Source organism: Oncorhynchus clarkii, chromosome 13 (assembly GCF_045791955.1).
Source record: "Oncorhynchus clarkii lewisi isolate Uvic-CL-2024 chromosome 13, UVic_Ocla_1.0, whole genome shotgun sequence".
Classification (NCBI taxonomy): domain Eukaryota; kingdom Metazoa; phylum Chordata; class Actinopteri; order Salmoniformes; family Salmonidae; genus Oncorhynchus; species Oncorhynchus clarkii.
Genome location: NC_092159.1, coordinates 44034988 through 44061672, shown reverse-complemented (window position 1 = coordinate 44061672; position 26685 = coordinate 44034988). Strand labels below are relative to the sequence as shown.

Genomic DNA, 26685 nt, shown 5'->3' with positions numbered 1-26685 from the left:
GCCTTCTGTGCTTGAAACAAGATGGAGTCCACATTCAAACAGTTACTGCTGCTGCCTTCACACCTCTTCATCGAGGTCTTACTCAGGAGGAAGGGTGTGGGGTAAACAAGTCTCAAATTAAATCCTTCTCTCTGGGCCTGGGCTCCAGAATGTGAGCACCCCCTCACCAAGCCTTCCCCTCGGGCTGACTGTTTTAAATAGTAGGCCAGCTGGCTATGGGGGCTATATCCAGCTACCCTTCACTGGTGCAGACGGCGGCTAGGGTTACTCACAGATATCCCTGCACACACACAACCTGACTCCACACATATCTTGTGTTAAAGATCTAGAACCTGTTCAATATCCTCAGTGCATTTGAACACATAAAAACTCAAGTTAACACTGAAAAATACATTTTGATTACATTAAGAGAACTTCCAAGCTTTGAAAATAAACCTCATCTCCTGATACATAGGACATGTTGCATACATGCAAATGTCCATGTACATGTGATGTGCCACAGTACTTCAGTTCCCTGTCCTTCCTCTAATGCTGTATGGCCAGTTAAAGTGTTTCTGTCAGCCACAAGATGGCAGCGTGTATCATCCCAAACAACACTGATAGTTTTAGTGGTCCACAATGTTCAATCCAGCTGCTGTGTACATCTGGCAGCATGTGTTCAGGGCCAGAGATGGAAGAGCAAGTAGGGAACCCATACAATTAGCATGCTATCCATTGGTGAACATTCAGTCACAGAGCAAGATGGAGATCAGAGTGGAGTAGAGCACAGTGTCAGGGCAGCAGTGTCGAGCCCTGCTGTGATTCGAATTACAACTGCGGTCTGGGTGTGAGTGCAGTACCTCGACAACCACTACACACTTGATCTCTCAGGCCTCTTCCTTAGCAAAGTGGTTGGACCCGGGCCAACTTTGTCAATAAACAGTCATGTTGAGCTGCCTGCACTTCAGTGAAATATTGGGACAAGTATGTAACCTCTAAAATCCTAAAATAACTGAGCATGTGCAGTGTTGGGGAAGCTACTCTGAAAATATAGTTTACCAAGCTACTAATTGGTAAACTGGTAGAAAAAGCTACCAATCTTCACACTGGAAGAAGATAAGCTACATTAAAGCTACCCCTAAGAAAAATATAGTTTACTGAACTAAAGTTACCTTGAACAAGAGGTTAATTACATCCAAAATACTTTGTGATAAATAATCATATCGAAATCTGAAATATCAGACGACAAATTGCAAGAAGTTAACAGAATGTTTTTAGCCTATTAAACACACAAACTGTGTTTCAAGTGAGAATTAGACAGGTCTGATGCCCAAAAATAAAAAGGAAATTGCCTACTTCAGAGTGGCCTAGTGGTTAGAGCATTGGACTAGTAACCGAAAGGTTGCAAGTTCAAATCCCCGAGCTGACAAGGTACAAATCTGTCGTTCTGCCCCTGAACAGGCAGTTAACCCACTGAAAATAAGAATTTGTTCTTAACTGACTTGCCTAGTTAAATAAAAGGTAAAAAAAATATATTATCTTTTAGCTGAAAAAGTAATGTAGCTAGGCAAAAAAAGTTATGAATTGCGTTCAACTACCACCAAGCTACTGCAAAATAGTTAAAGAGTTAAATGACTAGTTGAACTACATGCAGTTCACTACTACAACACTGAGCATGGGCGTGTACGCTCGGGGATAACAAAGTTAGAGCTGCAGTTTGCTGCTTTGGCTGCGGTAATAAAATGTTAACTATGTAAACTCACACAGCTCAGGGAATGGGACTGCATCTGATGACCGCATGAGTGAGATGAGTGGAAAAAGTGAACACGATTAACTCAGACTTGTATTGCTCATGAGAGCATGCTGCTCTTTTTAACATTTGCTTGTCTCACAGCTCCCCTTCGCTGAGATGCTTGTGGTTTAGGATGCTAGTGTGATTTTGTGGAACAAAGTGCTTTTCAATGTTTCCAGTGCTGCTGACTGTGTTGCTCAGAATTGTAATCCGTGAACCAAAAGGCTTCTCAACAGCTTTTACCCCCAAGTCATAAGACTTCTGAACAGGTAATGAAATGGCACCCCTCAACCCCTCTTTTACGCTGTGCTACTCTCTGTTTATCAAATATGCATAGTCACTTTAACTATACATTAATGTACTGTACCTCAATTAGCCCGACTAACCGGTACCCCCGCACATTGGCTACCCGGACTATCTGCATTGTGTCCCGCCACCCACCAACCCCTCTTTTATGCTACTGCTACTCTGTTTATCATATATTAATAGCCACTTTAACCATGCCTACACGTACATACTACCTCAATCAGCCCGACAAACCGGTGCCTGTATATAGCCTCGCTACTGTATAGAGCCTCGCTACTGTATAGAGCCTCGCTACTGTATAGAGCCTCTCTACTGTATAGAGCCTCTCTACTGTATAGAGCCTCGCTACTGTTATTATTCACTGTCTTTATACTGTTGTTTTTTTATTTCCTTATCTACTGTTCACCTAATACCTATTTTTTACTTAAAAATTGCACTGTTGGTAAAGGGCCTGTAAGTAAGCACTTCCCTGTCAGGTCTACACCTGTTGTACTCTGCGCACGTGACAAATAAACTTTGATTTAAAAAGAAGAGAGTAGCCCCCACGTTTAAACTTTATTGCCCACACACACACACATTCCTATTTTCCTCATGTCTGTAAAAATAATTTCATACACAAGCTCTTCCTCCTCATGACTTAATGAGAGAAGCTCAAGTTCAGCTGGGTTTTATTCATGCACACCAGCTTCTACTCCTCTTCCTCAAGTGCACTTTTGCAAACTTCATTCCAGGTACCCTTTGACCCAGAGTGCACATGGGTAAGATACAACTCTCATCCCCCTCATTGAGCTCTTTCAGCTGGAATTCTAACAACTTTGCCATACAACTCTCCCTCCTTGATCAGAGACCACTGTGGATACTGTGCCAAGTGAGAGGATTTATGAGAGCAAACTGTAACAGTTCTACAGTTCTACCTACATTATACAAGTGTTTACACAACACAGAGCCTCAGACTGAGTAACCTGTCCATACTTCATAGCTGCAGTCTTGGTTTTCATTTTCTAAAGTAGCTTTAGTAGTAGCTTTCTGATGAAAGTGGATGGTCTTCGCGCCATATAGCATCAGTCCGCCTGGGTTTTAATCTCATCAGTGGGCTTGATAGCAGTTGCCTGGAATCAGAACGGGCACTCACCGTTTTTCCTGTCTCTCAGGGGCAGCAGGTTGGGGGCGGGCTGCAGCGACAGCTCTTGCAGCTCATTGGTCACTGCCTCGCTATGTGGGCTGGGGGCGGAGTCAGACGATGCAGGAGCCGAACCACTTGGGCCTGGCTCCTCGCCTGCTTGGGCCTCCATGATCGCAGGGGGGACAGAGGGTGGCTGATGGACAGACCTGAGAGATAAACAAAATAACACATTCATCAAAAATGCCTAGAAGTCTCTCGCCATCTTACTAAACTGGCTAGAACATCCCTCCTTTACTTGTATCCCCAACTGCTTCCTGCCTTACATCACCTGCCTGACACATTCCCAGGGCTCCCCTCCAATTCACTAGCCTGACAGAGTGTATGAGCCCTAATCCAATAGGTTAATGGGTCTAGCTGCAGAACGACCAGCCCATCCCCATGGCAACCCACCATAACAGGCAGGACCGCAGATGAAACACTGGGCCCAGCCAATACTGCGGAGGACCAGCTCCTTGCCATGGCAACGCCTTACATAAACACCACCCAATGCAGAGAAATGTACAACATCACACGCGAACGGATTCAGAGGAGCAGCCTAAAACAGACATAGCCTTGGAATGAGCGCTCAACTTGCTACTGATGGGCCACAAAGGTGCTCTTGCAAACCTCCAGCTATTCTGTCACTTAGCAGTGTGTACCGATACGGTCTCCTACACTAAATAGCAATGTGACTTGATGGAATGCAGTCTGTATCCACATGCCATTTTTGCATTAGTCATGTGGTGAGCTTTACTCATAATGCATTCACTGTCAAACTTATTTGCAGTTTTCTCAGCAGGTAAAACAGCAGCATAGCTAAATAGCTGTGTTTTACAGAATTTGGTGCAGCAGTTAATTTTGCTGCTGTGCAATCTACTGTAATATAACGCTTTGCATAGTGTTACACTGCCATCCATTGTCTTCTTGTTTAGTGCCTCACCCCATGGTTAAAGGCCCAGTGCAGTCAAAAAGGTGATATCCCTGTGTTTTATATATACACAAAAATATAGAACGCAACATGTAAAGTGTTGGTCCCATGTTTCATGAGCTGAAATAAAAGATCCCAGAAATGTTCCATATGTACAAAAGGTTTATTCCTCTCAAATCCCTGTTAGTGAGCATTTCTCCTTTGCCAAGATAATTCATCCACCTGACAGGTGTGGCATATCAAGAAGTTGATTAAACAGCATAATCATTACACAGGTGCACCTTGTGCTGGGGGCAATAAAAGGCCACAAAAAATGTGCAGTTGTCACAACACAATGCCACAGATGTCTCAAGTTGAGGGAGCATGCAATTGGCATGCTGACTGCAGGAATGTCAACCAGAGCTGTTGCCAGAGAATTGAATGTTAATTTCTCTACAAAAAGCCACCTCCAACGTGGTTTTATGGAATTTGGCAGTACGTCCAACAGGCCTCACAACCGCAGACCACGTGTAACCACGTCAGTCCAGGACCTCCACATACAGCTTCTTCTCCTGCGGCATTGTCTGAGACCAGCCACCCGGACTGCTGATGAAACTGTGGGTTTGCACAACCGAAGAATTTCGGCAAAAACGGTCAGAAACTGTTTCATGGAAGCTCATCTGCATGCTCGTCGTCCTCACCAGGGTCTTAATCTGACTGCAGTTTGGTGTCGTAAACCCACTTCAATGGGGAAATGCTCACCTTCGATATCCACTGGCACGCTGGAGAAGTATGCTCTTCACAGATGAATCCCGGTTTTAACTATACCGGGCCGCATGGCGTGTGGGTGAGCGGTTTGCTGATGTCAACATTGTGAACATGGTGACAGTGGGGTTATGGTATGGGCAGGCATAAGCTGAGGACACAATTGCATTTTATCAATGGCTGTTTGAATGCAATTTAAAAGGTTGCGAACAGTGAAAATGTGATGATATTTGGATGAAACCAGTTAATAGTAGGTTGACCCAATGATGAAAAATGACGAGCTGGTACGTCGACAAAGTTGAACATAAAGTTACTGCCACCCCCCATGTCAAACACGTGGATCCAGGAGGCAGGATTTACTACCAGCTTTATACAACAGGGATTTGAGAGGAATAAACTTTTTGTACATATGGAACATTTCTGGGATCTTTTAAAGCTGGAAATGTCAAACACCTGTGGTAGTCTTATAATCATAACTAATTTAAATATGTAGAACCTGAACAGTCATCATATGAGCGCATCATACAGCTTTGTTTACAAACTGTAAAATAGCTGAAGCAGAATGATACATAATCCTTGTCAACTGTGACTTTTAGCAAGCAAGCTACTTACCAGCATGCTGGAAAAAGCACACTGTGTTGTGGCTGGATGCCAGTGTTAATTTACCGTTACACTATTCTCAGAAGAATGAAGACAGCTGACAGCAGTGGTTGCTTTTCATTTCAGGGGGACAGGCTGCACCGAAAATTACAGTCAAGTTGCTTTATCAATTGGGGAGAACATTGGATGGGTCTTGCCAGGAAGCTAATCCTGAAGACGGCTGGTGTACCATCATGGACAGTGGATCAGTGGATGTTACAAGCTCTGACCATAATGTACGTAACAAGCTTGAGGAGTCTGATTAAGGGGGGGGGGGGGGTATTATTTCCATCTCCTTTTATCTTTCCACTCATCAAGCTGTAATAAGACACTGGAGAAACTCCAACATCTACTCTGTCTGCATTGCTTCCCAGGCAACCACCGCAGCAGGAATGCTGTGATACTAAATCAGCTTTAGCAAGAAAAAGAAAGGAGGATATGCCGTAGGAAGGGGGATGTGCCGTAGGAAGGGGGATGTGCCGTAGGAAGGGGGATGTGCCGTAGGAAGGGGAATGTGCCGTAGGAAGGGGAATGTGCCGTAGGAAGGGGAATGTGCCGTAGGAAGGGGAATGTGCCGTAGGAAGGGGAATGTGCCGTAGGAAGGGGAATGTGCCGTAGGAAGGGGAATGTGCCGTAGGAAGGGGAATGTGCCGTAGGAAGGGGAATGTGCCGTAGGAAGGGGAATGTGCCGTAGGAAGGGGAATGTGCCGTAGGAAGGGGAATGTGCCGTAGGAAGGGGGATGTGCCGTAGGAAGGGGAATGTGCCGTAGGAAGGGGAATGTGCCGTAGGAAGGGGAATGTGCCGTAGGAAGGGGAATGTGCCGTAGGAAGGGGAATGTGCCGTAGGAAGGGGAATGTGCCGTAGGAAGGGGAATGTGCTGTAGGAAGGGGGATGTGCTGTAGGAAGGGGGATGTGCCGTAGGAAGGGGGATATGCTGTGAAGACAGACCCAAGTCATAGTTATTCATTTCAAATATAGAGCATTTCAGGCACACAAAAATTCCAAATACAAACATTGAAAAGTTTCACTACAAAGTGCACGGCCAAACCCGTCTGCCCGGTCAAATGACTTCTAACCATTTATTTCTCATGAGTATTCATGTTGATCGATATTTCAGCTATGCAGGCCTATTGCAAATAATCAAATAAACATCTGATCAATACATACAATTCTGAACATATTATCCTTTATAATGCTAATGCAAGGGCACCAATAAATTGTACAGTATACTTATTGTATGCTGTTTTCATGTACATTCCCCTTATGTTTAAGGTGACTCAGGCTTTAATTCTGGTGAAGAAGCGTATCAGTGAACTGTAATCTGTAATTAGTTACAGAACATGTGGTCCATTGTTTACCTGGTCATCAATAACTTGTGGCCCATTGTTTACCTTGTTACCTGGCAATGTACACAAGGATGTTTGAAAGAGCTGTCAGTCAAGGAGAACACATGAATGTAAACTCCCCGCCCACTCAGCCAGTTCTTTCGGGCTTACTGATCGTTATAGATGAGAGAAGGTAAAATGTATTAAATTCTGAGCATGTTTTAGTCATTTTTACTTGGGAAATAGGATGACTGTGCGAGACCTTTAAGTCAACATGGCAGAAACCTGAGCCCGATGGGCGGATTAACACAGCTGTGAACCAAAATCACAACAATAGCTTCCTGCCACTCGAGCCAAGTTCCAGAGGCTTCCACCCTTACAATCTAGCTACAACTGTTGGAACACATACAAAAACATATTATGCTGTCAGGACAAGGGAGCGCCACCACTCCACACTTTTCAAGCTGAAGGAGAGGTCACCAGAGAAGCATTGCATGGGAAGCCTGAGTTCACACAACCTTTGAACTCCACTGGTCTTGACTGGTGACCTTCCAAGGCTTTTCAATCCTTCAAGAAAACAGGTTATTTTCAAACCGGGCTCTTTTTAAAAAACAGGTTCATAATATACTATGTCATTTTCCATGGCAACCCATCCCCTTTCGTCGAACCTGCTCCGCTGCCCTTTTTTATTTATTTATTTATTTCACCTTTATTTAACCAGGTAGGCAAGTTGAGAACAAGTTCTCATTTACAATTGCGACCTGGCCAAGATAAAGCAAAGCAGTTCGACACATACAACGACACAGAGTTACACATGGAGTAAAACAAACATACAGTCAATAATACAGTATAAACAAGTCTATAAACGATGTGAGCAAATGAGGTGAGATAAGGGAGGTAAAGGCAAAAAGGCCATGGTGGCAAAGTAGATACAATATAGCAAGTAAAACACTGGAATGGTAGATTTGCAATGGGAGAATGTGCAAAGTAGAAATAAAAATAATGGGGGTGCAAAGGAGCAAAATAAATAAATCAATTAAATACAGTAGGGAAAGAGGTAGTTGTTTGGGCTAAATTATAGGTGGGCTATGTACAGGTGCAGTAATCTGTGAGCTGCTCTGACAGTCGGTGCTTAAAGCTAGTGAGGGAGAGAAGTGTTTCCAGTTTCAGAGATTTTTGTAGTTCGTTCCAGTCATTGGCAGCAGAGAACTGGAAGGAGAGGCGGCCAAAGAAAGAATTGGTTTTGGGGGTGACTAGAGAGATATACCTGCTGGAGCGTGTGCTACAGGTGGGAGATGCAATGGTGACCAGCGAGCTGAGATAAGGGGGGACTTTACCTAGCAGGGTCTTGTAGATGACATGGAGCCAGTGGGTTTGGCGACGAGTATGAAGCGAGGGCCAGCCAACGAGAGCGTACAGGTCGCAATGGTGGGTAGTATATGGGGCTTTGGTGACAAAACGGATTGCACTGTGATAGACTGCATCCAATTTGTTGAGTAGGGTATTGGAGGCTATTTTGTAAATGACATCGCCAAAGTCGAGGATTGGTAGGATGGTCAGTTTTACAAGGGTATGTTTGGCAGCATGAGTGAAGGATGCTTTGTTGCGAAATAGGAAGCCAATTCTAGATTTAACTTTGGATTGGAGATGTTTGATATGGGTCTGGAAGGAGAGTTTACAGTCTAACCAGACACCTAAGTATTTGTAGTTGTCCACGTATTCTAAGTCGGAGCCGTCCAGAGTAGTAATGTTGGACAGGCGGGTAGGTACAGGTAGCGATCGGTTGAAGAGCATGCATTTAGTTTTACTTGTATTTAAGAGCAATTGGAGGCCACGGAAGGAGAGTTGTATGGCATTGAAGCTTGCCTGGAGGGTTGTTAACACAGTGTCTAAAGAAGGGCCAGAAGTATACAGAATGGTGTCGTCTGCGTAGAGGTGGATCAGAGACTCACCAGCAGCAAGAGCGACCTCATTGATGTATACAGAGAAGAGAGTCGGTCCAAGAATTGAACCCTGTGGCACCCCCATAGAGACTGCCAGAGGTCCGGACAGCAGACCCTCCGATTTGACACACTGAACTCTATCAGAGAAGTAGTTGGTGAACCAGGCGAGACAATCATTTGAGAAACCAAGGCTGTCGAGTCTGCCGATGAGGATGTGGTGATTGACAGAGTCGAAAGCCTTGGCCAGATCAATGAATACGGCTGCACAGTAATGTTTCTTATTGATGGCGGTTAAGATATCATTTAGGACCTTGAGCGTGGCTGAGGTGCACCCATGACCAGCTCTGAAACCAGATTGCATAGCAGAGAAGGTATGGTGAGATTCGAAATGGTCGGTAATCTGTTTGTTGACTTGGCTTTCGAAGACCTTAGAAAGGCATGGTAGGATAGATATAGGTCTGTAGCAGTTTGGGTCAAGAGTGTCACCCCCTTTGAAGAGGGGGATGACCGCAGCTGCTTTCCAATCTTTGGGAATCTCAGACGACACGAAAGAGAGGTTGAACAGGCTAGTAATAGGGGTGGCAACAATTTTGGCAGATAATTTTAGAAAGAATGGGTCCAGATTGTCTAGCCCGGCTGATTTGTAGGGTTCCAGATTTTGCAGCTCATTCAGAACATCAGCTGAGCAGATTTGGGAGAAGGAGAAATGGGGAAGGCTTGGGCGAGTTGTTGTGGGGGGTGCAGTGCTGTTGACCGGGGTAGGAGTAGCCAGGTGGAAAGCATGGCCAGCTGTAGAAAAATGCTTATTGAAATTCTCAATTATGGTGGATTTATCAGTGGTGACCGTGTTTCCTATCTTCAGTGCAGTGGGCAGCTGGGAGGAGGGGTTCTTATTCTCCATGGACTTTACAGTGTCAAATAACTTTTTTGAGTTAGTGTTGCAAGAAGCAAATTTCTGCTTGAAAAAGCTAGCCTTGGCTTTTCTAACTGCCTGTGTATAATGGTTTCTAGCTTCCCTGAACAGCTGCATATCACGGGGGCTGTTCGATGCTAATGCAGAACGCCATAGGATGTTTTTTTGTTGGTTAAGGGCAGTCAGGTCTGGGGAGAACCAAGGGCTATATCTATTCCTGGTTCTAAATTTCTTGAATGGGGCATGTTTATTTAAGATGGTTAGGAAGGCATTTAAAAAAAATATCCAGGCATCCTCTACTGACGGGATGAGATCAATATCCTTCCAGGATACCCCGGCCAGGTCGATTAGAAAGGCCTGCTCGCTGAAGTGTTTCAGGGAGCGTTTTACAGTGATGAGCTCTGGCCGTAGATAGATGTAGGCCTAGGCTATGTGCTGAAAGGGTGCTGCTTAATAGTAGCGAGCAGAAAATGAGTTATCCATCTTTAACAAACTGTCACACTTTTGGTTCAAATTAAACAGAGTGCTTTAATCAAATACACTTATGATAATTCAGCTCTACCAAAACCATCAACCCAGTACATAATTAAATGGAAATAGTTTCGCTAATATTTAACTAAGCCAAAAGATGCCGCAGGGACTGTCCAGGAAGCTCTAGTGAAAGTGACATGGTAACCTGAAGGGTTGTTGTGAACTTGTGATAGATACAATGATACCCGATAACAGAAGACAACAGAACGATAGCTAGAAGAGCCATAAGAATGATAAGACACTGGACTGTTGTCCAGGTAAACCATGTTGACTTGACAACCAGTTGGGAAACAGTCAGTCATCCCAGAGAGGAAGTCCTGAGACAAAACAGCTGACAGAAATGTTTAAACAAACCCAGAATTATTCAAAACAACATACCCAGAGATCCTAGACACGCTTTAATCCTGTACTTTCAGAGACCCGTTTTACTTATTATAAATGATCTGGATTATGTGCTGTTGGAGAGTTTTTTACTTTCCCGTAGAATGACAGCATGCCACACCTGTAGCATGTGCTGAGCACTAACAGAATGTATCGCCATGTTGCACAATGAGTTACAGCATCCCTCAACAGGACCACATGTGACTTATTTCATCATTTCAACATATTAGGCTAGCTATGTGTTATTGTGCTTCTGTATCTTGTTCATATAATTTCTCCCAATATATACCCAACTTTGTAGTCTTTCATCTGGAACCCAGGTAAATCCCTTCATTTGATAGACACTGATCTCAAGACCCAGAGCTTACACTGTAATGCTCTCCTGTTATCAGAACTCTCGCCATCTGAACACTTTTTAATACCTGGGATTCTGTCGTTGGTCTTAATGGTATAGACGTACAGTAGTATATCCCCTGCCAGGTTAATACTCAGTAGCCTAATGTTCATTCTAGCATTAAGAACTCTAGAAGGATCATCCTAGATCTTTAGATTGTTTCTTGAGTTGCAGAGCAAATGCAACAGACAGAGCTAATCTTTCAAGACCTTTATTACCAATACAACTTTTGGAGATAAAGGCCATCATGTCAGGAGACCGAAACCAACTCCACACGGGCATCTACCTGCCTACCTATGAAATACAAATAAACACTGTTGGCCTGGGGGTAGGTTTATGATACCTCCCCCCCCCCCCCCCCCCCCTTTCCTCTCTCTCTTCCCTACTGATGTTACATTTGCAAACCCCTTGGTTAACATAGAGATTCTGGGAACATCAGAAGGTGGGGGGAAATGAACTATATTCTAGTAATCCGACCAATTGAGCATATGCAGTGGTACTTAATGAATATGATGTCAGTTCGGTTGTCATCTGAGACATTCTCATCAATGATAAGATGACAAACTCTACAGTGTAAAGTCTACACATCAGAGTTATCGGATTCACATGGAATTGTTGATCAATTTAAATGTTTGAATATGAAATTATTTGTGATTGGATGAAATGTGATTTTAGCTTCTAAAATGTGAGAATTGGGTTTTCATGAGTGAATTAGGCCCGACTCAGTGGCCCGCCCACGTGAAGAGACAAAGGTTGTAAACTATGAAACACACCACTTTTCTCCCTTCCTATATAAAGCCTTGACGACAATATAACCTCCTGTTCCGAGGATGTGAGGATGACGGTCCGATGTCAGAATGGTTGAGATAATAACTACAGAACGAAACCAACATCAGCGTGAGCTTTGGTTGCGAATGGTATGAACTTTGTACTCTTATTCATTACAAAAGTGATACCTCCTAGCTGTTGAGTTATCAACAGCAGCTGCAAACGCAGGTTAGGAAGGAACCGACAGAGTATTCCGTCTACCACACAACGACGTTACTACAACGTATCCAATTTACCAGCAGAGACATTCTTCAAAGGACAAAGGACTCGGTTGGGCAACACGGCCTTCCATCTACCACCAACCTACCGAAGCGCAATTCAGAGTAAATATTTATTGCATTTTCCTTTTCCAAATGGGCGGTAATTTAGAATGCATAAGATACTGTATTTACGATAGCACAGCTTCTCCCTGTGTCCCTCAGTCTTCCCGCTCTTTCACTCAAACCCAGCCCCTTTTGTTTTGTGTAACAAGCGGTCATATCTGTTCCGCCCGCTAGGGACGTTTTCCTTTATGACATAATTTGTAATTTTCCTTTATGATGTAATTTGTAATTTTCCTTTATGACGTAATTTGTAATCAAGTTATGATTAATTATGTGTAATTCTGTGTGATTAGTTAGGTATTTAGTAAATAAATAATTAAACCCAATTTTGTATTGCTGATTCAACTTGTTAGCCAGGGTTTGTGAAGATAACCAAGAATTTACAACTTTCAGATGAGACTGAATTAAGGTGAAGATTAATATTGACTGCTTTTGATGTAAAATATTACTAGGTCTTTAAGAGTTTATTCGGAAGATAACAGCTCTTTAAACATTCTTTCGTGGAGCCCCAACTTTCTAGTTAATTACATTTACATGATTAGCTCAATCAGGTAATATTAATTACGGAGAAATTATTTTATAGAATAGCATGTCATTTCACTTAATCCGGCATAGCCAAAGACACGACAACACCCCGGTTCTCACTTTCTATTTCAAACAAGCTTCATATTCTGTGAGGAAGTGTAGGGTCAGATTTTTGGGGTGAGACAAAAAACTGATGTTAAAAGCTGTGCGAATCTGACGGGCACAAAAAGACTAGCCTAACAACACCCAAAGTCTCCATGTCCCCTACTTTACACAACACTGCCTAACTGTGAATCCTCCTATCCCAATTCCTCACCATGGACAGTTTTTTCAACGATTCATTACAGTCGGCAACTAGAACAAGCTGGACTGAATTTGAAGTGCACGATCTGAGATTCAATGCCTTAATCATTTCCCCTGCCAAAGCAATGACATCAGAGCCCGGCCACTCTGCATCCCTCATGTTCAGACAGAAAAAGTCCTGCGTCACCACCACGTGGTCCGCACATATTTTCCTTCACAGTCGAGAAATAATTCAAATCAGGTTTAAAGGTTCACCATTTGTTGTGATGCATGGGACCATTGGGGCAGCATGTAGACAGCATGGCAGTCTAAAGCCCTTCCTCCTAGGCCCCTGTTGGGAGTAGCCGGAGGACTTGCTGTCTCTGATGATGTCACTGGGTCACAATGCCACGGAGGCTGCCCGACATCTTAATTACACGTGTGTAATCCCTGCCTGATGGTCCAGTTCCACTACTGACAGAACTGTCAATCATATCTACAACCAACACACTGATCATTGACATGGCATTAGCAAACCAAAACTAGCCCAGTACATGCTGTGTTTACGTACCAAGTTGTACATAACAGTGTGTGTGGAACAATTACTAATTCAGAAAGTGGGTTCTTATTATTAGCATTAATGTTATTATGGTGCAAACACAGTACAAGGTGTACAGTGCAATATATCAAACTGTTACAAGTTTCTGCCCCAGTAATGAAACATTAGGATTCAAAGAGATTGACACTTCTATGCCAAGATTCAGATTGTATTTCAACTACCTATAATCTTGTCCACTTTGAAGTGAGATATGAACTGAACATGGATGAGCTAAATTAACTCAAGCCATGATTCAAAGAAAGTGGAGATGAAAGATGAAAAACTAGAGGAAAACAAAATAACAAGACCTTCATGGTTGAAGAAAAGGGATTCACAGCAAAAGCACAGCAACATGATGATGACAGCAGTAACATAGAGCATAACACTTCAACCAATAGGAGTGTGTAATCGTGAGATTACGAGAGGCGTTTGTGCATAGCATACCTGGTCTATTTCCTGTTTAACAAGGTCCTGGGTGTTTCCATTTCAGTGGGGCTGCTCTCATTGTGAAAAAGTGAAAGGAGAAGGGAGGGGTAGTGAGGGTAAAAGAGAGAAAGAGATACATTTGTTACAACATGTAAACAGATTACATAAGTATCTTAATCTCTAAACCATAAGATTTATTTTAGATCCTAATTCATGTCCAAGGAGCAGGCCAACTGTTTCCAGGTCTCCTATTTCCACAAAGCTCAAGCTTGATAGAGATCAGATGCTAGGTAGACCCACCCCACGTAAGTATAATACAGCATTTAGATAATCCACCTGTTCATAGGCACTGACAATAGAAAAAGTAGGCCAAGTGCAGAGGATCAGCCTGAATAGGGTTCTGTGAGCCAAATAAATATGAAGCACTTATGTCATGGCAGGCAAATAAAATCTAGAGATATGATGCAAGGATATTTTTAGCCAAATCGACACAAATCTAAGCCTTGAGAAAGATAAGAGGCAAGATGCGAATCCAGAACACTAGCCCGCTCCACTTTTTACATTAAATTAATGCTAATTTATAAACTGGGTGGTTCAAGCCCTGAATGCTGACTGGATGACAGCCGTGGTATATCAGACCGTATACCACGGGTATGACAAAACATGTATTTTTACTTCTCTAATTACATTGGTAACCAGTTTATAATAGCAATAAGGCACCTCAGGGGTTTGTGGTACATGGCCAATATACCACGGTATATTAGCTGTGGTATATTGGCCATATACCACACCCCCTCGTGCCTTATTACTTAACTAACCCAGTTCAGTTGAGAAGGGTGAAATTGCATTCTGCAATTCCTGCATATGGGCATTCCTGCATCTGCAGGAGGCGGCAGCGCTCCAGTACAGTAGGTGGCGTTAATGCACAATAACGTTGGATGCTCGCCTCCGTCCTCCCAACGAAGGGGCTGGGGCGACAACAGTAATAATACTGGTAAACAGTGTAAACAGTGCATCAAACTGGTCGACTCTGATCTTCAGTGCGTAAAAAAAATAAACGTTTTGCAGGCCATCTAATAATTTAGGTAAAAATGTATTGGACGTGCATTTCACATTATGGTAGCCTACACTTTTGGCTTTACATTGAAGATTCACTTTTTTTCATGGTTCTAGGTCAATTTAAGTATTTTGAACGAAGAGCCATTTGGGGGCCAAATGAGCCGGCTCTTTAACATGAACCGAGCTCAATGCCCATCACTACTCGACACCACGCAGAATATGTGATTAGCTAGAAGGAGCTGTGCGGCCACATACAAGTTCAAATCAGACATTCACACTTGCCATAGAGTTGAAATATTTATACTTAGCTAGCTACACATCTACCTCTAGTGCACCCGCTGTCTCAACCTCTGAATGCTCGACTATGAAAAACCAACTCCCCTTTACTTGTTGCATCCTCTATAACCACTGTGATCATTTGACCGTGCTGGTCATATAGCTATGCAAATATTGAAAAACGATAAGACCAGATGTCAAAATGTCTTACCTAGCAAGTCACGTTAACAGCGGTGAGTTTTTAGGCTACCATTGTGATTGACAACTAGATAGATAGCCGTCAAACTGCACACTAAGGTAAACTCACCCCATCCCGTACAAATGTGCGCAACCGCAACATTCAAACGAGGCTACAAAGAAAATGAATGGGACTGTAGCGACTGTGTTGACTTCAAAATCGGGGGTGTGAACTAGGTTTTTATTCAAGCGTTGATCGACATGGTAATGGCTCTATAGTATTGGAGAAAAGTTGAAAACGGACCCTCTGTTACACCTAGACGTGTCATGTCGTAACGTACAGCACGCATAATGCAACTATTTCTGTCTTACAATCTCTCTCCACCAGGTGTATCACTTCTCTCATCCTTTAAAAACAAGAAATGGACAGTGATGGGGGTAAGGGGGATACCAAGTCATTTTTTTCGTCATCATTGCATGCGATCATTCTCAAAGCCGCTGTTTACTTCTAAGATCACTTTAGCACCGCCCTAAAAACCTGATTCAAATTCGACACAAACCTTCAAATAGGTATGTAATGACACATTATATAAACTCTTTATATTGTTTTATTTACATTTTAGAGGCGATAAGTTGGACAGATCAAGTGAAAAAAAAGCTATTTTCCCACACAACATTCTCCTTCTCACTATCAGCATTAGTTACGCTTCCCCACCCGCCATTTTTATTAAAAGACCTGACGGGGCTCATTGTCTTCTTGAATTATGCAGAAACGGGCAGCGTTCAGGTCATGTAATTGATTTTGTTGGAAAGGGGAGAAATTGTGCTTTACAATGGTATTGACATTACAGTTGATCTGGAAGTATTACGTTTTGGGGCGCTAAAATAAGGCCAATTGTACGGACCAAGGCGATGTACGAGTTTACGTTAGTTCCCTAAAGTTAGCCATCTAACCATTGTGGTAATTGTGCTGTAACTATTACGTAATGCGCTCGCTAGATGCTAGCTACATAGACTCATGGCTCGTGCAAGTGCAGCAGTCATAAACCAGATTTTAGCCCCGCGTAGCCAGATGTGGGTGCACTGTTTCTAAATTGACTAATCACTAACCAGCTCCCTAGTCTGATTGCGATTATCTGATAGCTAACCTAGTTGCTAACATTAGCGGTTCAACTCACCTCGCAAGACGCTGCTGCAGTGCTGGTGGTATGGAACCGAGACCGCAAGCATTCGAGTGGTGATAGCAGAAAAGTTATGGTCGACATGTTCGTCGCATTTCCATTGGTCTTCAATCAAATCGATACTTTACTGACCGTTGTTAAAGCTAGCTAGCTAATAACATTCCCTCACAAACTGCTCACGCAAACGAATGTCAAACCAGCAAGAATAACAATCCTTCAGAATAAAAGTTCTGTCCAGTAGTCTTAAAGTGTAAATGATTAAATAAGCAAAACAATTATGGACAATATCTTAATCATCGATATATCTTACAGCAGTTAAATACAATTAATTATATATTTGTTTGCATTCAATTGTTTTGCCCAAATGATAAAACAAAATTGTGCTTGTTCTTATATGAACTATTTCGAATGCGTGTCAAAATAAAAGTCCTATACATATTACACATCCCATTCCAGGCCCACAATATCAATTGTCTCTACACCAACATCAATACAGAATTAGGGTTGAAAGCAGTTAAAATACCTCTTAAATCCCAATGTCTTCTGCTCAAGCAAAGATCATACAGCTCTAACCAATGATTCCCAGTTTAATGGCCAGATGTTTGGGGAAACCATATTTAATAAGTGTTCCAACCTGCACTTGATCTACTTCCATTATTAGGATGACACTTTGGTGTTTGGCACCACAGTAAAAATACTACGTTTATTCACATTTTTAACACAAACCATCCCCACATAAATACACCATACACTGATTCTATTGATTTTCTGGACATTACGGTTTTTCTTTTTTCCCACTAGATGGAGACATAATCTTCAAAACCAAAGTAACCTTAAATCAACAGATACACACTTGGAGAAGTATGCCCTCTCCTCGACTCTTCCAGAGATACTTTTGAGGAGATGGGAAACTCCATTGGAATCGGATTAACGCCCATTGTTTGCGTAGTCCCCGTGTCGTCAGTGCGAAGCGCATTCTGGGCGATTCCGGGACAAGGAAAGCTCTTCAAGGAATCGGAGTTAATTGGGAGCTAGCCCAGATGCCTGTGTGGAGTTGTCCTACTAAGTACTAAGCTAACATATGGAATTGTTTTAAGATGGTCATTCCACGGATCATTTAGCTATTTGATTTGGAATTTTAGGACCCCTGAGGTATAAAACAAATTATAAAAAATGATTTGACAAAAAATAGAATTTGGACTACTACTATAGCCTATAGAAACACAGAATAACACGTTCATAAATGGCAACAAAAAAAAGACAGTCATAAAGTGTATCATAAAGAACAAGGCTTTGAAGTGTCTGTCCTACATCTAGGAGATACTGTATAATAAAGCTCAGGAGATATGTTTTTTTTGGAGACATTTAACCCCTTATTTTTGTTGCCACAAAACTAACTCCATACTTCCATTTGTTTTTGTGTAACCTTCAAACAAGTCCCGTGACACTTGTGTGGGTGGTAGAGCAAAACAGAGAACACCCATGTTTGTGAGTCTCTCCCCTTTCCATAGAGTGTAGGATGTCTCAGGGTCTGACAAACACTGCTGTAGCTCAGCCACCTTCCAATGCAGATATGGAAGGCTGACATAGGCGGATGCAGTGATATCTGTAGTTTAAAAACGGACAGGTTTTTATGCAGATTTTTTATTATGTTACTTAGATTGACGCATGGGTTAACTACTGGGGGGCAAGGAGAACCCCAGCTCCGCTAAAACCATTGATAACTATGTGCCGTTTTCAAGGGATTGTTAAATAAATGTTAAATAACCATTTGGTATGTAGTTAGCTAGCTAAACATCAACTATCTGAGCAGCTAACCGATCGCTGCAACTGTACATAGTCCAATTGTAAATAGCGCACCCAATCACCTACCTCATCCCCATATTGTTTATTTACTTTGCTTCTCTTTTGCACACCAGTATCACTACTTACACACCATCATCTGCTCATCTATCACTCCAGTGTTAATCTGCTAAATTGTAATTACTTTGCTACTATGGCCTATTTATTGCCTTAACTCCTCATGCCATTTGCACACACTGTATATAGACTTTTTCTATTGTGTTATTGACTGTACGCTTGTTTATTCCATGTGTAACTGTGTTGTTGTTTGTGTCGCACTGCTTTGCTTTATCTTGGCCAGGTCGCAGTTGTAAATGAGAACTTGTTCTCAACTAGTTCACCTGGTTAAATAAAAGGTGAAATAAAAAATATAAAAAAATAAGCAAACATGTCATTTAACTTGCATCATCAGAGATTAGGCTTTTGAAAAGAGCTTGACATTACCAGGACCTGCCAAAGTTATCAGTCGGACTACTGTCATCACTTACTTATAGGCAAGCAAATCAAACAATATTTGGATATAGCCATCTACTGTAGCTTATCCCCTGAATGTTAATAAATCCTCTTAAGGATTAGCCCCTTTTTTTCAATTTTCACCTAAAAGGACTAACCCAAATCGAACTGCCTGTAGCTCAGGCCCTGAAGCAAATATATGCATATTATTGGTACCATTTGAAAGGAAACATTTTGAAGTTTATGGAAATGTGAAAGGAATGTAGTAGAATAACACAATAGATCTGGTAAAAGATAAAGAAAAAATATACATATCATTGGTTAGACTTAGAACCAAATTCAGTCTGGTCCATTTGCAGTTCCTCTGACAGATTAATATTTCTCTAGGACAAAATGCTCCCACTAAACTAAATACAACTTATAAAGGCTTCATAAGCACTACATAAAGCCTTAACAAATCTGTACGCATTTGTCATACTCTATAAATGGTGTATAAACATACATAGTGCATTATGCAACAATTGTAAATGAACCCTAGAGGAAATGGCTGTCACCCTTAATACACCATTAATAGAGTATGACATAGTTAGATTATTTGTGAAGCATTTATGTAGTCCTTATGAAGCCTTTATGTATGCTCAGTGGTGTAAAGTACTTAAGTCAAAATACTTTAAAGTACTACTTAAGTAGTTTTGGGGGATATCTGTACTTTACTATTCATATTTTTGACAACTTTTACTTCACTACATTTCTAAATAAGATATTGTACTTTTTACTCCATACATTTCCCCTGACAACCCAAAGTACTCATTACATTTTGAATGCTTAGCAGGACAGGGAAATCATGAAACTTAAACACTTATGAAAAGAACACGTGGTCATCCCTACTGCCTATGGTCTGGCGGACTCACTTGCTGTGCCCCTGACTATCCATACATTTTTAAAACCATTAATATAAGGAATTTGAAATGACATATACTTTTACTTCTATTTGATACATAAGTATATTTTAGCAATTACATTTACTTTTGATAAGTATATTTAAAACTAAATACTTTTACTCAAGTACTATTTTCCTGGGTGACTTTCACTTTAGTAGCTTTCTATTAAAAGGCATCTATACTTTTACTCAAGTATGACAATTCTGTACTTTTTCCACCACTGTGTATGCTCTACCTAGTACATTTGGGACCGACAAAATCACCTCAAATGGTGGATTTGGCGCCCCTATCTGTCAACAGTTTCCACAAAATGTAATTTAAATAGTTTCATGCAACGTGTGCCAGAATTGGGGAAACCAGAAATGCCCTCCTAGCTAATCTTCAACAGCACATTAGATCCATTACCAAGAATGACAAAGACAACGTTACTAATACATTTTAAAAAATAGGAAAACGCATTAGAAAGCTTAAAGGAATAGTTCACGGGTACGACAACCATCCATGCTTTGGTTTTACTGGCCACTGATTCAAATGCTAATTTTATAGTATTTGTGGCACAAATCCAATACAAGTCAATGGTTCCTATATTAGCATTTCCACACTTTATGTCCAAATCATCCTATAGTATCTGAAAATGTATTGTGTAACTCAAGTTACTTACAGATTATTTGGGTTGTGGACCAGGATGTGGACATGAAGCTACAGTTATGATTCGGTTGTGGGTTAGGGTTGAACTGGGATGTGGACACGAATCTAGGGTTAGGGTTGAACTGGGATGGGGACACGAATCTAGGGTTAGGGTTGAACTGGGATGGGGACACGAATCTAGGGTTAGGGTTGAACTGGGATGGGGACACGAATCTAGGGTTAGGGTTGAACTGGGATGGGGACACGAATCTAGGGTTAGGGTTGAACTGGGATGGGGACACGAATCTAGGGTTAGGGTTGAACTGGGATGGGAACACGAATCTAGGGTTAGGGTTGAACTGGGATGTGGACACGAATCTAGGGTTAGGGTTGAACTGGGATGTGGACACGAATCTAGGGTTAGGGTTGAACTGGGATGTGGACACGAATCTAGGGTTAGGGTTGTGGTTGAGGCTAGGTTAAGCTTGAACTGGGGTGTTGAAGGTATGAAGCTAAGGAAATCCTCTGGGTTGATTATGAATACTTTAATGTCATAAAATCCCATACTATTTCCTCTTGGCTAAATTAGAGAGGTTTCTTCGGAGACAATGGCATCTGGTTTCTGTTGTGCAATATGAGCGAATGGAATTTATTCATGTAATTTATAATACCTTCTTCTGTCCTGTGTTTAAGTAAAAGATGAGAGCTAGTTTGTATTAACACGCCCTACGTCAATCTCATCTGTCTGCACTGGGTTCTGACAACTAAAACATTGTAATACTGGTGGTAGTAGACGGTTATTATGCCACTGTTATATCATATCATTGTTATCTGATAATAGCTTTGGTCACATGGGTGGCTGGCCCATATCGCCATTGCTGAATCGCTTCTCCTTATCCAGATCCATTTATAAGGCTCCTGAGCAGAAACAGCATCAGTACTGATACAGGTTCAACTTCTGGACATTATCCTCCTCTTAGATAAGGTCTGCCCAGGGGATTTGAGCTGAGTGGCTGTCTGTTTTCTACCCATGGCAGTCGGTTTCCTCCTCTAGTTTTTAATCATAGCCGTAATCTGCTGCTGTTACTCTGGAGGCCAGGCCCATATGCCACATTCTTCCTGTGACCTGGATTCAAGCCTTTTAAACCCTGCAGCAATTTGTTTCTGGGCAAAGACCGGTGTCAGAATATGAAATCCTTTATGTCCTTTATTGGAGTCTAATGCAAAACCGTGCACTTCCTAAAATGAAGTACTTCAAAGTGTTTCATCTGTGCTCTATTTCAATATCACCAAACCCACAGGAATATGATGTGGTTGTGGCCGAGGTCCGGTTTCTCCAGGCTGGAGGCCAAACCCACAAGCAAAACGTATGTTACCAAACGCACATTGTGATCTAAAAGGGGAGAACATTTTGTCACATCATGGCAGACCGAGATAGATTGAAACCGTCTTTAATCTGTGTGTGAGCTGGAATAGAGGTGATTAATTGGTGAATAATCTGACATTGACTCAAGCAGATGTTGATCATCTAAGGGAGTGTTTAACTCTAGTGCAGTGCATGGAACAGGGAAAGTGGAGACCCCTATACTCAAATCTGGCAAAGATTTAATCCAGGTACATCACAAGGTCGAGTCAAAAAAAAGAATCATACTTTATTACCATCTGTATACAATACATTCACTATCAAACCTATGCATGTGTTAGAAGATAATCATTCATGAGACAAAAATAACGACTGTACTTTGAGTATAGGCCTACATTTGAAACATGACACCCATGTTCTCAACAGTGTGCAGAAATGGAATAGACATTGAAGAGAAAATGTTGAACAGAAAAATAAACACTGTACTGTACTTTTAAGAAAGAAATTAACAGGATAAATTGTAGGCAGTCATACACTTCGGGTAGTTAAATGATACACCGAAAAATAATGATGTCCCTTCCTCAAGTTCCGCAAGTCACAGACTTCTAGATATATCATACAAAACTGCTCATACTCTAAAATATTGTTTCTCAGGCTTGGAACCAGAATAGGCCATACGTTATGACCATGATGAAGTAGAAGAGAGAAGGAGTGCCACAAGTTCAACTGAATGTTAAGGAGCAGTCTGAGCCTGAGGTGTGTTATGAACTCTCACAGTCAGTTTGCTGCAGATGGGAAATGGCCCTGTTCTTTTTTTCTTCTTCAAACATAAAATGACCAGGGAGCATGGTGTAAAATGTGATCCTAGATCGGTGAGGGAAAATGCATCTATGGAACTTATTACTCACTCAGTGTCCCTCCCTCATGACAGTCACCTCTCCTGGGTCTGCGACTCAGCATCCCAGCTCTTGCCGCCATGTTGGTTCTTCTTGCGGGTGTGCTCGGCCATGACCACAGCTGCCAACACGGTCACCAGCACCGTTACGGTGATGACCAGCACGGTGGCCGTCTCTGCCATGCACAACTGATTGTCCACCCACGCCAGCGAGGCGCCCGCCAGCTGCAGAGGCTCGTGGCACGTCACGTTGTGGTAGTCGTCAACGTGAAGGTGGCGCACACTCAGCAGCTTGCTGAAGACCCGGTGCAGGTCGCAGTCGCAGTTCCACGGGTTGCCAGCTAGCTGCAGGTGGGTGCCGGCCGTGTGGAGGCTCAGGAAGGTCTTGAACTTAAGGTGCTGCAGCTGGTTTCCCTCCAGGCCCAGAAGGGTGAGACTGTGCAGGGGAGCCAGAGCCTCCGTGTCGATGTGAGTGATGTTGTTCTGGCCCAGCTGCAGGGCCTCCAGGACGGGCAGCATGGACAGGGAACCATGGCGCACAGCTCCCAGCTGGTTGGCATGGAGGTAGAGGTGGCGTAGGCGAGACAGGCCCCGGAAGGCTCCTGGCTGCAGGAAGGTGATGTGGTTGTGGCTGAGGTCCAGCTTCTCCAGGCTCTCCAGGTGCTCCAGGCTGGAGACTTCTAGCCACTCAAGGGTGTTGTGGTCCAGCCGGAGCTCCCGGACCGAGGACAGACTGTGGGAGAAGTCCAACGGCAGCCGGCGCAGTTTGTTACGGCTCATGTCCAGCTTCTCCAGAAAGGAGAGGGAGTAGAAGGCCTGGGAGAGGAGGAGGGTACAATAAATTATGAACATGAAAAAGTAAAATCGGTATCAAACCCTCATATCCACCATCAAATCCTTATGCTAAACTATGCCACTAATGTTATCTAATGCATAGGCTATTGCAGTGTTTCTCAATCCATTACTAGTGCTGGGCTAGACCAAACATATACACAGTAGGTCCTCCATGGGTATATGACATTATATGGGTTTCGCATGTGTTACCTCGGGCTGCAGCAGCTGGATTCCACTGTCAGACAGCACCAGGACCCGCAGTGACCAAAGTCCGGCAAAGGCACGGCTACGCACTTCCATCAGCAAGTTGCCACCCAGGTCCAGCAGCCAGGTGCCATGGGACAGGCCATGGGGCACTTGGAGGAACCCGCGCGCTCGGCAGTCCACCAAATCCGAGTGTTCGTAGCAGAGGCAGTCGTGAGGGCACTCTTTTGAACTTAACACCGAAGACAGCGCCAGCAGCAGCAGAGCAGGAAATAACATATTACTTGCAAAAATGTGCACCTAAAGTGCTTTATCACGACAAGGCTTGAGGACGTTTGGAGTGGAGTATCAGAATCCAGATAAGAATATCTGAGGAATATCTGCAAAATAAGGCACACAACCATTAGACTTATGGTTTGGAGATACAGTATCAAACGCTGTCGCTGAGTAGTGAGTATTCGGTACGATAGAGGAACATGTACATTTAATAGCTCTGTAAACTGTAGGCTTTTAATAGCTTGAACTAGTCGACATCTCTAAAAGACAAGATGGAAAACACTCAGAATCCGTTACTGTACACAATACCAGCAGTGAGACGGTTGCACGTAATGTTTTACGCATAGCCTACTTTAGCGGTTTTAAATTATACGAGCTGTGGGTATTGTTGGTAATTGCAGAAATACACAATTACCTTTTTAAATACGTTACAATGTAAATAAAGGTTTCTTTTTTAAACCGACAAAACAGCAAGCCTATTCAATGAACGGTAACAGCAACGGCAAATAACTCGTAAGTAATTAAATTAAACAATACTTTACCTACAATATTTATATCCAATCAACAATGAAAAGCGCTGGTGCCGCATCAGTAAACTAACTCCTGTGTCCTCATCACGCTCCCTCCCGCTTTTTCCGTAGAGATTAAATCCACAAATCATCTGCCCTACAGATGTTCCCATCTAATAATGGAGTTTTTTTTAGTACTCCTTAGTCCCCCCCTTTCATTTCACCAAAATGTATCCAGCGTCCCCTTATTAGACAGAGTAGAATAAACATCCCAGTTACCAATTGAAGACCCCTCGTTTATCGAATATGAAAAACTGACGATGGAACATCTGCCCTGCAATCCCCCAATTTTAATATTACACAATGTTGTTTTCGTGAATTTCTTCTGAACAAATGTCATTGCGTCGTATAAAATCACATTGACGCAGAGGTTACATGGTGCATCCATCAAACTGTCCAATATATATACAGTGAATTCAGGAAAGTATTCGGACCACTCCACATTGTTACGTTAGTCTTATTCTAAAATGTATTTAATACGTCTTCAATCTACACACAATACTCCACAATGACAAAATAAAATACATTTTTGCAAATGTATTAAAAAAAAACTTTACATAAAGTTTAAGACCCTTTGCTATGAGACTCGAAATTGAACTCAGGTGCATCCTGTTTCCATTGATCATCCTTGAGATGTTTCTACAACTTGATTGAAATCTACCTGTGGTAAATTCAATTGATTGGACATGATTTGGAAAGGCACATACCAGTCTATATAAATGTCCCACAGTTGATAGTGCATGTCAGATCAAAAACCTAGCCATGAGGTCAAAGGAATTGTCTGTAGAGCTCCAAGACAGGATGGTATCGAGGCACAGATCTGGGTAAGTGTACCAGAAAATGTCTGCAGCATTGAAGGTCCAAACAGTGGCCTCAATCATTCTTAAATAGAAGAAGTTTGGAACCACCAAGACTCTTCCTAGATGGCCGCCCGGCCAAACTGAGCAATCGGGCTGAGCAATCAGGGGATTAGGGCCTTGGTCAGGGAGGTAACCAAATACCCGATGGGCACTCTGACAGAGCTCCAGAGTTCCTCTGTGGAGATGGGAGAAACTTCCAGAAGGACAACAATCTCTGCAGAACTCCAACAAAAGCAGGCCTTTATGGTGGAGCGGCCTCAGTAAAAGGCACATGACAGCCCGCTTGGAGTTTGCCAAAAGGCACCTAAAGATTCTCTGGTCTGATTAAACTAAGATTGAACTCTGGCCTGAATTCCAAGCTTCACTTCTGGAGGAATCCTGGCACCATCCCTACGGTGAAGCATGGTGGTGGCAGCATCATGCGGTGGGGATGTTTTTCAGCGGCAGTGACTGGGAGACTTGTCAGGATCAAAGGAAAGATGAACAGCGCAAAGCACAGAGATCCTTGATGAAAACCTGTTCCAGAGCGCTCAGGACCTCAGACTGGGGCGAAGGTTCACCAACAGGACAACAATCCTATGACCCCGGACTTCAACCCAATCGATCATCTCTGGAGACCTGAAAGTAGCTGTGCAGCGACACTCCACATCCAACCTGACAGAGCTTGAGAGGATCTGCAGAGAAGAATGGTAGAAACACGCCAAATACAGGTGTAAAGCTTGTAGCATCATACCCAAGAAGACTCGAGGCAGGAATTGCTGCCAAAGGTGCTTAAAAAAGTACTCAGTAAAGGATCTGAATACTTATGTAAATGTATTTAAAATTACAATATATATACACACTGCTAAAAAAAATCAAGTGAACACTTAAACAACACAATGTAACTCCAAGTCAATCACACTTCTGTGAAATCAGACTGTCCACTTAGGAAGCAACACTGATTGACAATACATTTCACATGCTGTTGTACAAATGGAAGACAACAGGTGGAAATAGGCAATTAGCAAGACACCCCCAATAAAGGAGTGGTTCTGCAGGTGGTACCACAGACCACTTCTCAGTTCCTATGCTTCCTGGCTGTTTTGGTCACTTTTGAATGCTGGCGGTG

The 26685-nt window shown here is 42.6% G+C and overlaps 2 protein-coding genes across 7 annotated transcripts in view; both read right to left on the bottom strand.

Moving 5' to 3' along the window:
- The window catches only part of LOC139364783 (myocardin-related transcription factor A-like), a 43806-nt gene extending 26887 nt beyond the window's left edge, over nt 1-16919 (bottom strand). The window contains exons 1-4 of one of the 5 annotated variants that reach the window (XM_071101849.1): nt 16711-16914; nt 14839-14988; nt 14039-14089; nt 3210-3406 (exon numbers count right to left, since the gene is read on the bottom strand). In XM_071101849.1, the coding sequence (XP_070957950.1) occupies nt 3210-3369 (160 nt within the window). In that variant the 5' untranslated portion in view covers nt 3370-3406; nt 14039-14089; nt 14839-14988; nt 16711-16914. Of the gene's footprint in view, nt 1-3209; nt 3407-14038; nt 14090-14838; nt 14989-16710 lie in introns of those variants that run through there. The other 4 variants (XM_071101853.1, XM_071101848.1, XM_071101852.1 and 1 more) reach the window with 4 other exon arrangements.
- Nucleotides 16920-22277: 5358 nt separating this feature from the next.
- LOC139423963 (phospholipase A2 inhibitor beta-like) lies at nt 22278-24775 on the bottom strand. 2 transcript variants are annotated; one of them, XM_071175623.1, is made up of 3 exons: nt 24695-24775; nt 23879-24252; nt 22278-23650 (listed from the first exon to the last, which is right to left on the bottom strand). In XM_071175623.1, exons 2-3 carry the CDS (start codon nt 24149-24151, stop codon nt 22871-22873), a joined length of 1053 nt encoding a protein of 350 aa, XP_071031724.1. In that variant the 5' UTR covers nt 24152-24252; nt 24695-24775; the 3' UTR covers nt 22278-22870. The 2 variants fall into 2 exon arrangements, with proteins under 2 accessions (XP_071031724.1, XP_071031723.1); XM_071175622.1 differs by having other exon boundaries at nt 24691-24742.
- Nucleotides 24776-26685: the final 1910 nt, after the last annotated feature.

What these genes read in the sequence shown, in the direction of transcription:
- LOC139423963 (XM_071175623.1), bottom strand. Translation starts at nt 24,151, where the DNA reads ATGTTATTTCCTGCTCTGCTGCTGCTGGCGCTGTCTTCGGTGTTAAGT. An exon ending in TCCAGCTGCTGCAGCCCGAG is followed by an intron (nt 23,651 to 23,878) that starts GTAACACATGCG and finishes CTCCTCTCCCAG; the next exon opens with GCCTTCTACTCCCTCTCCTT.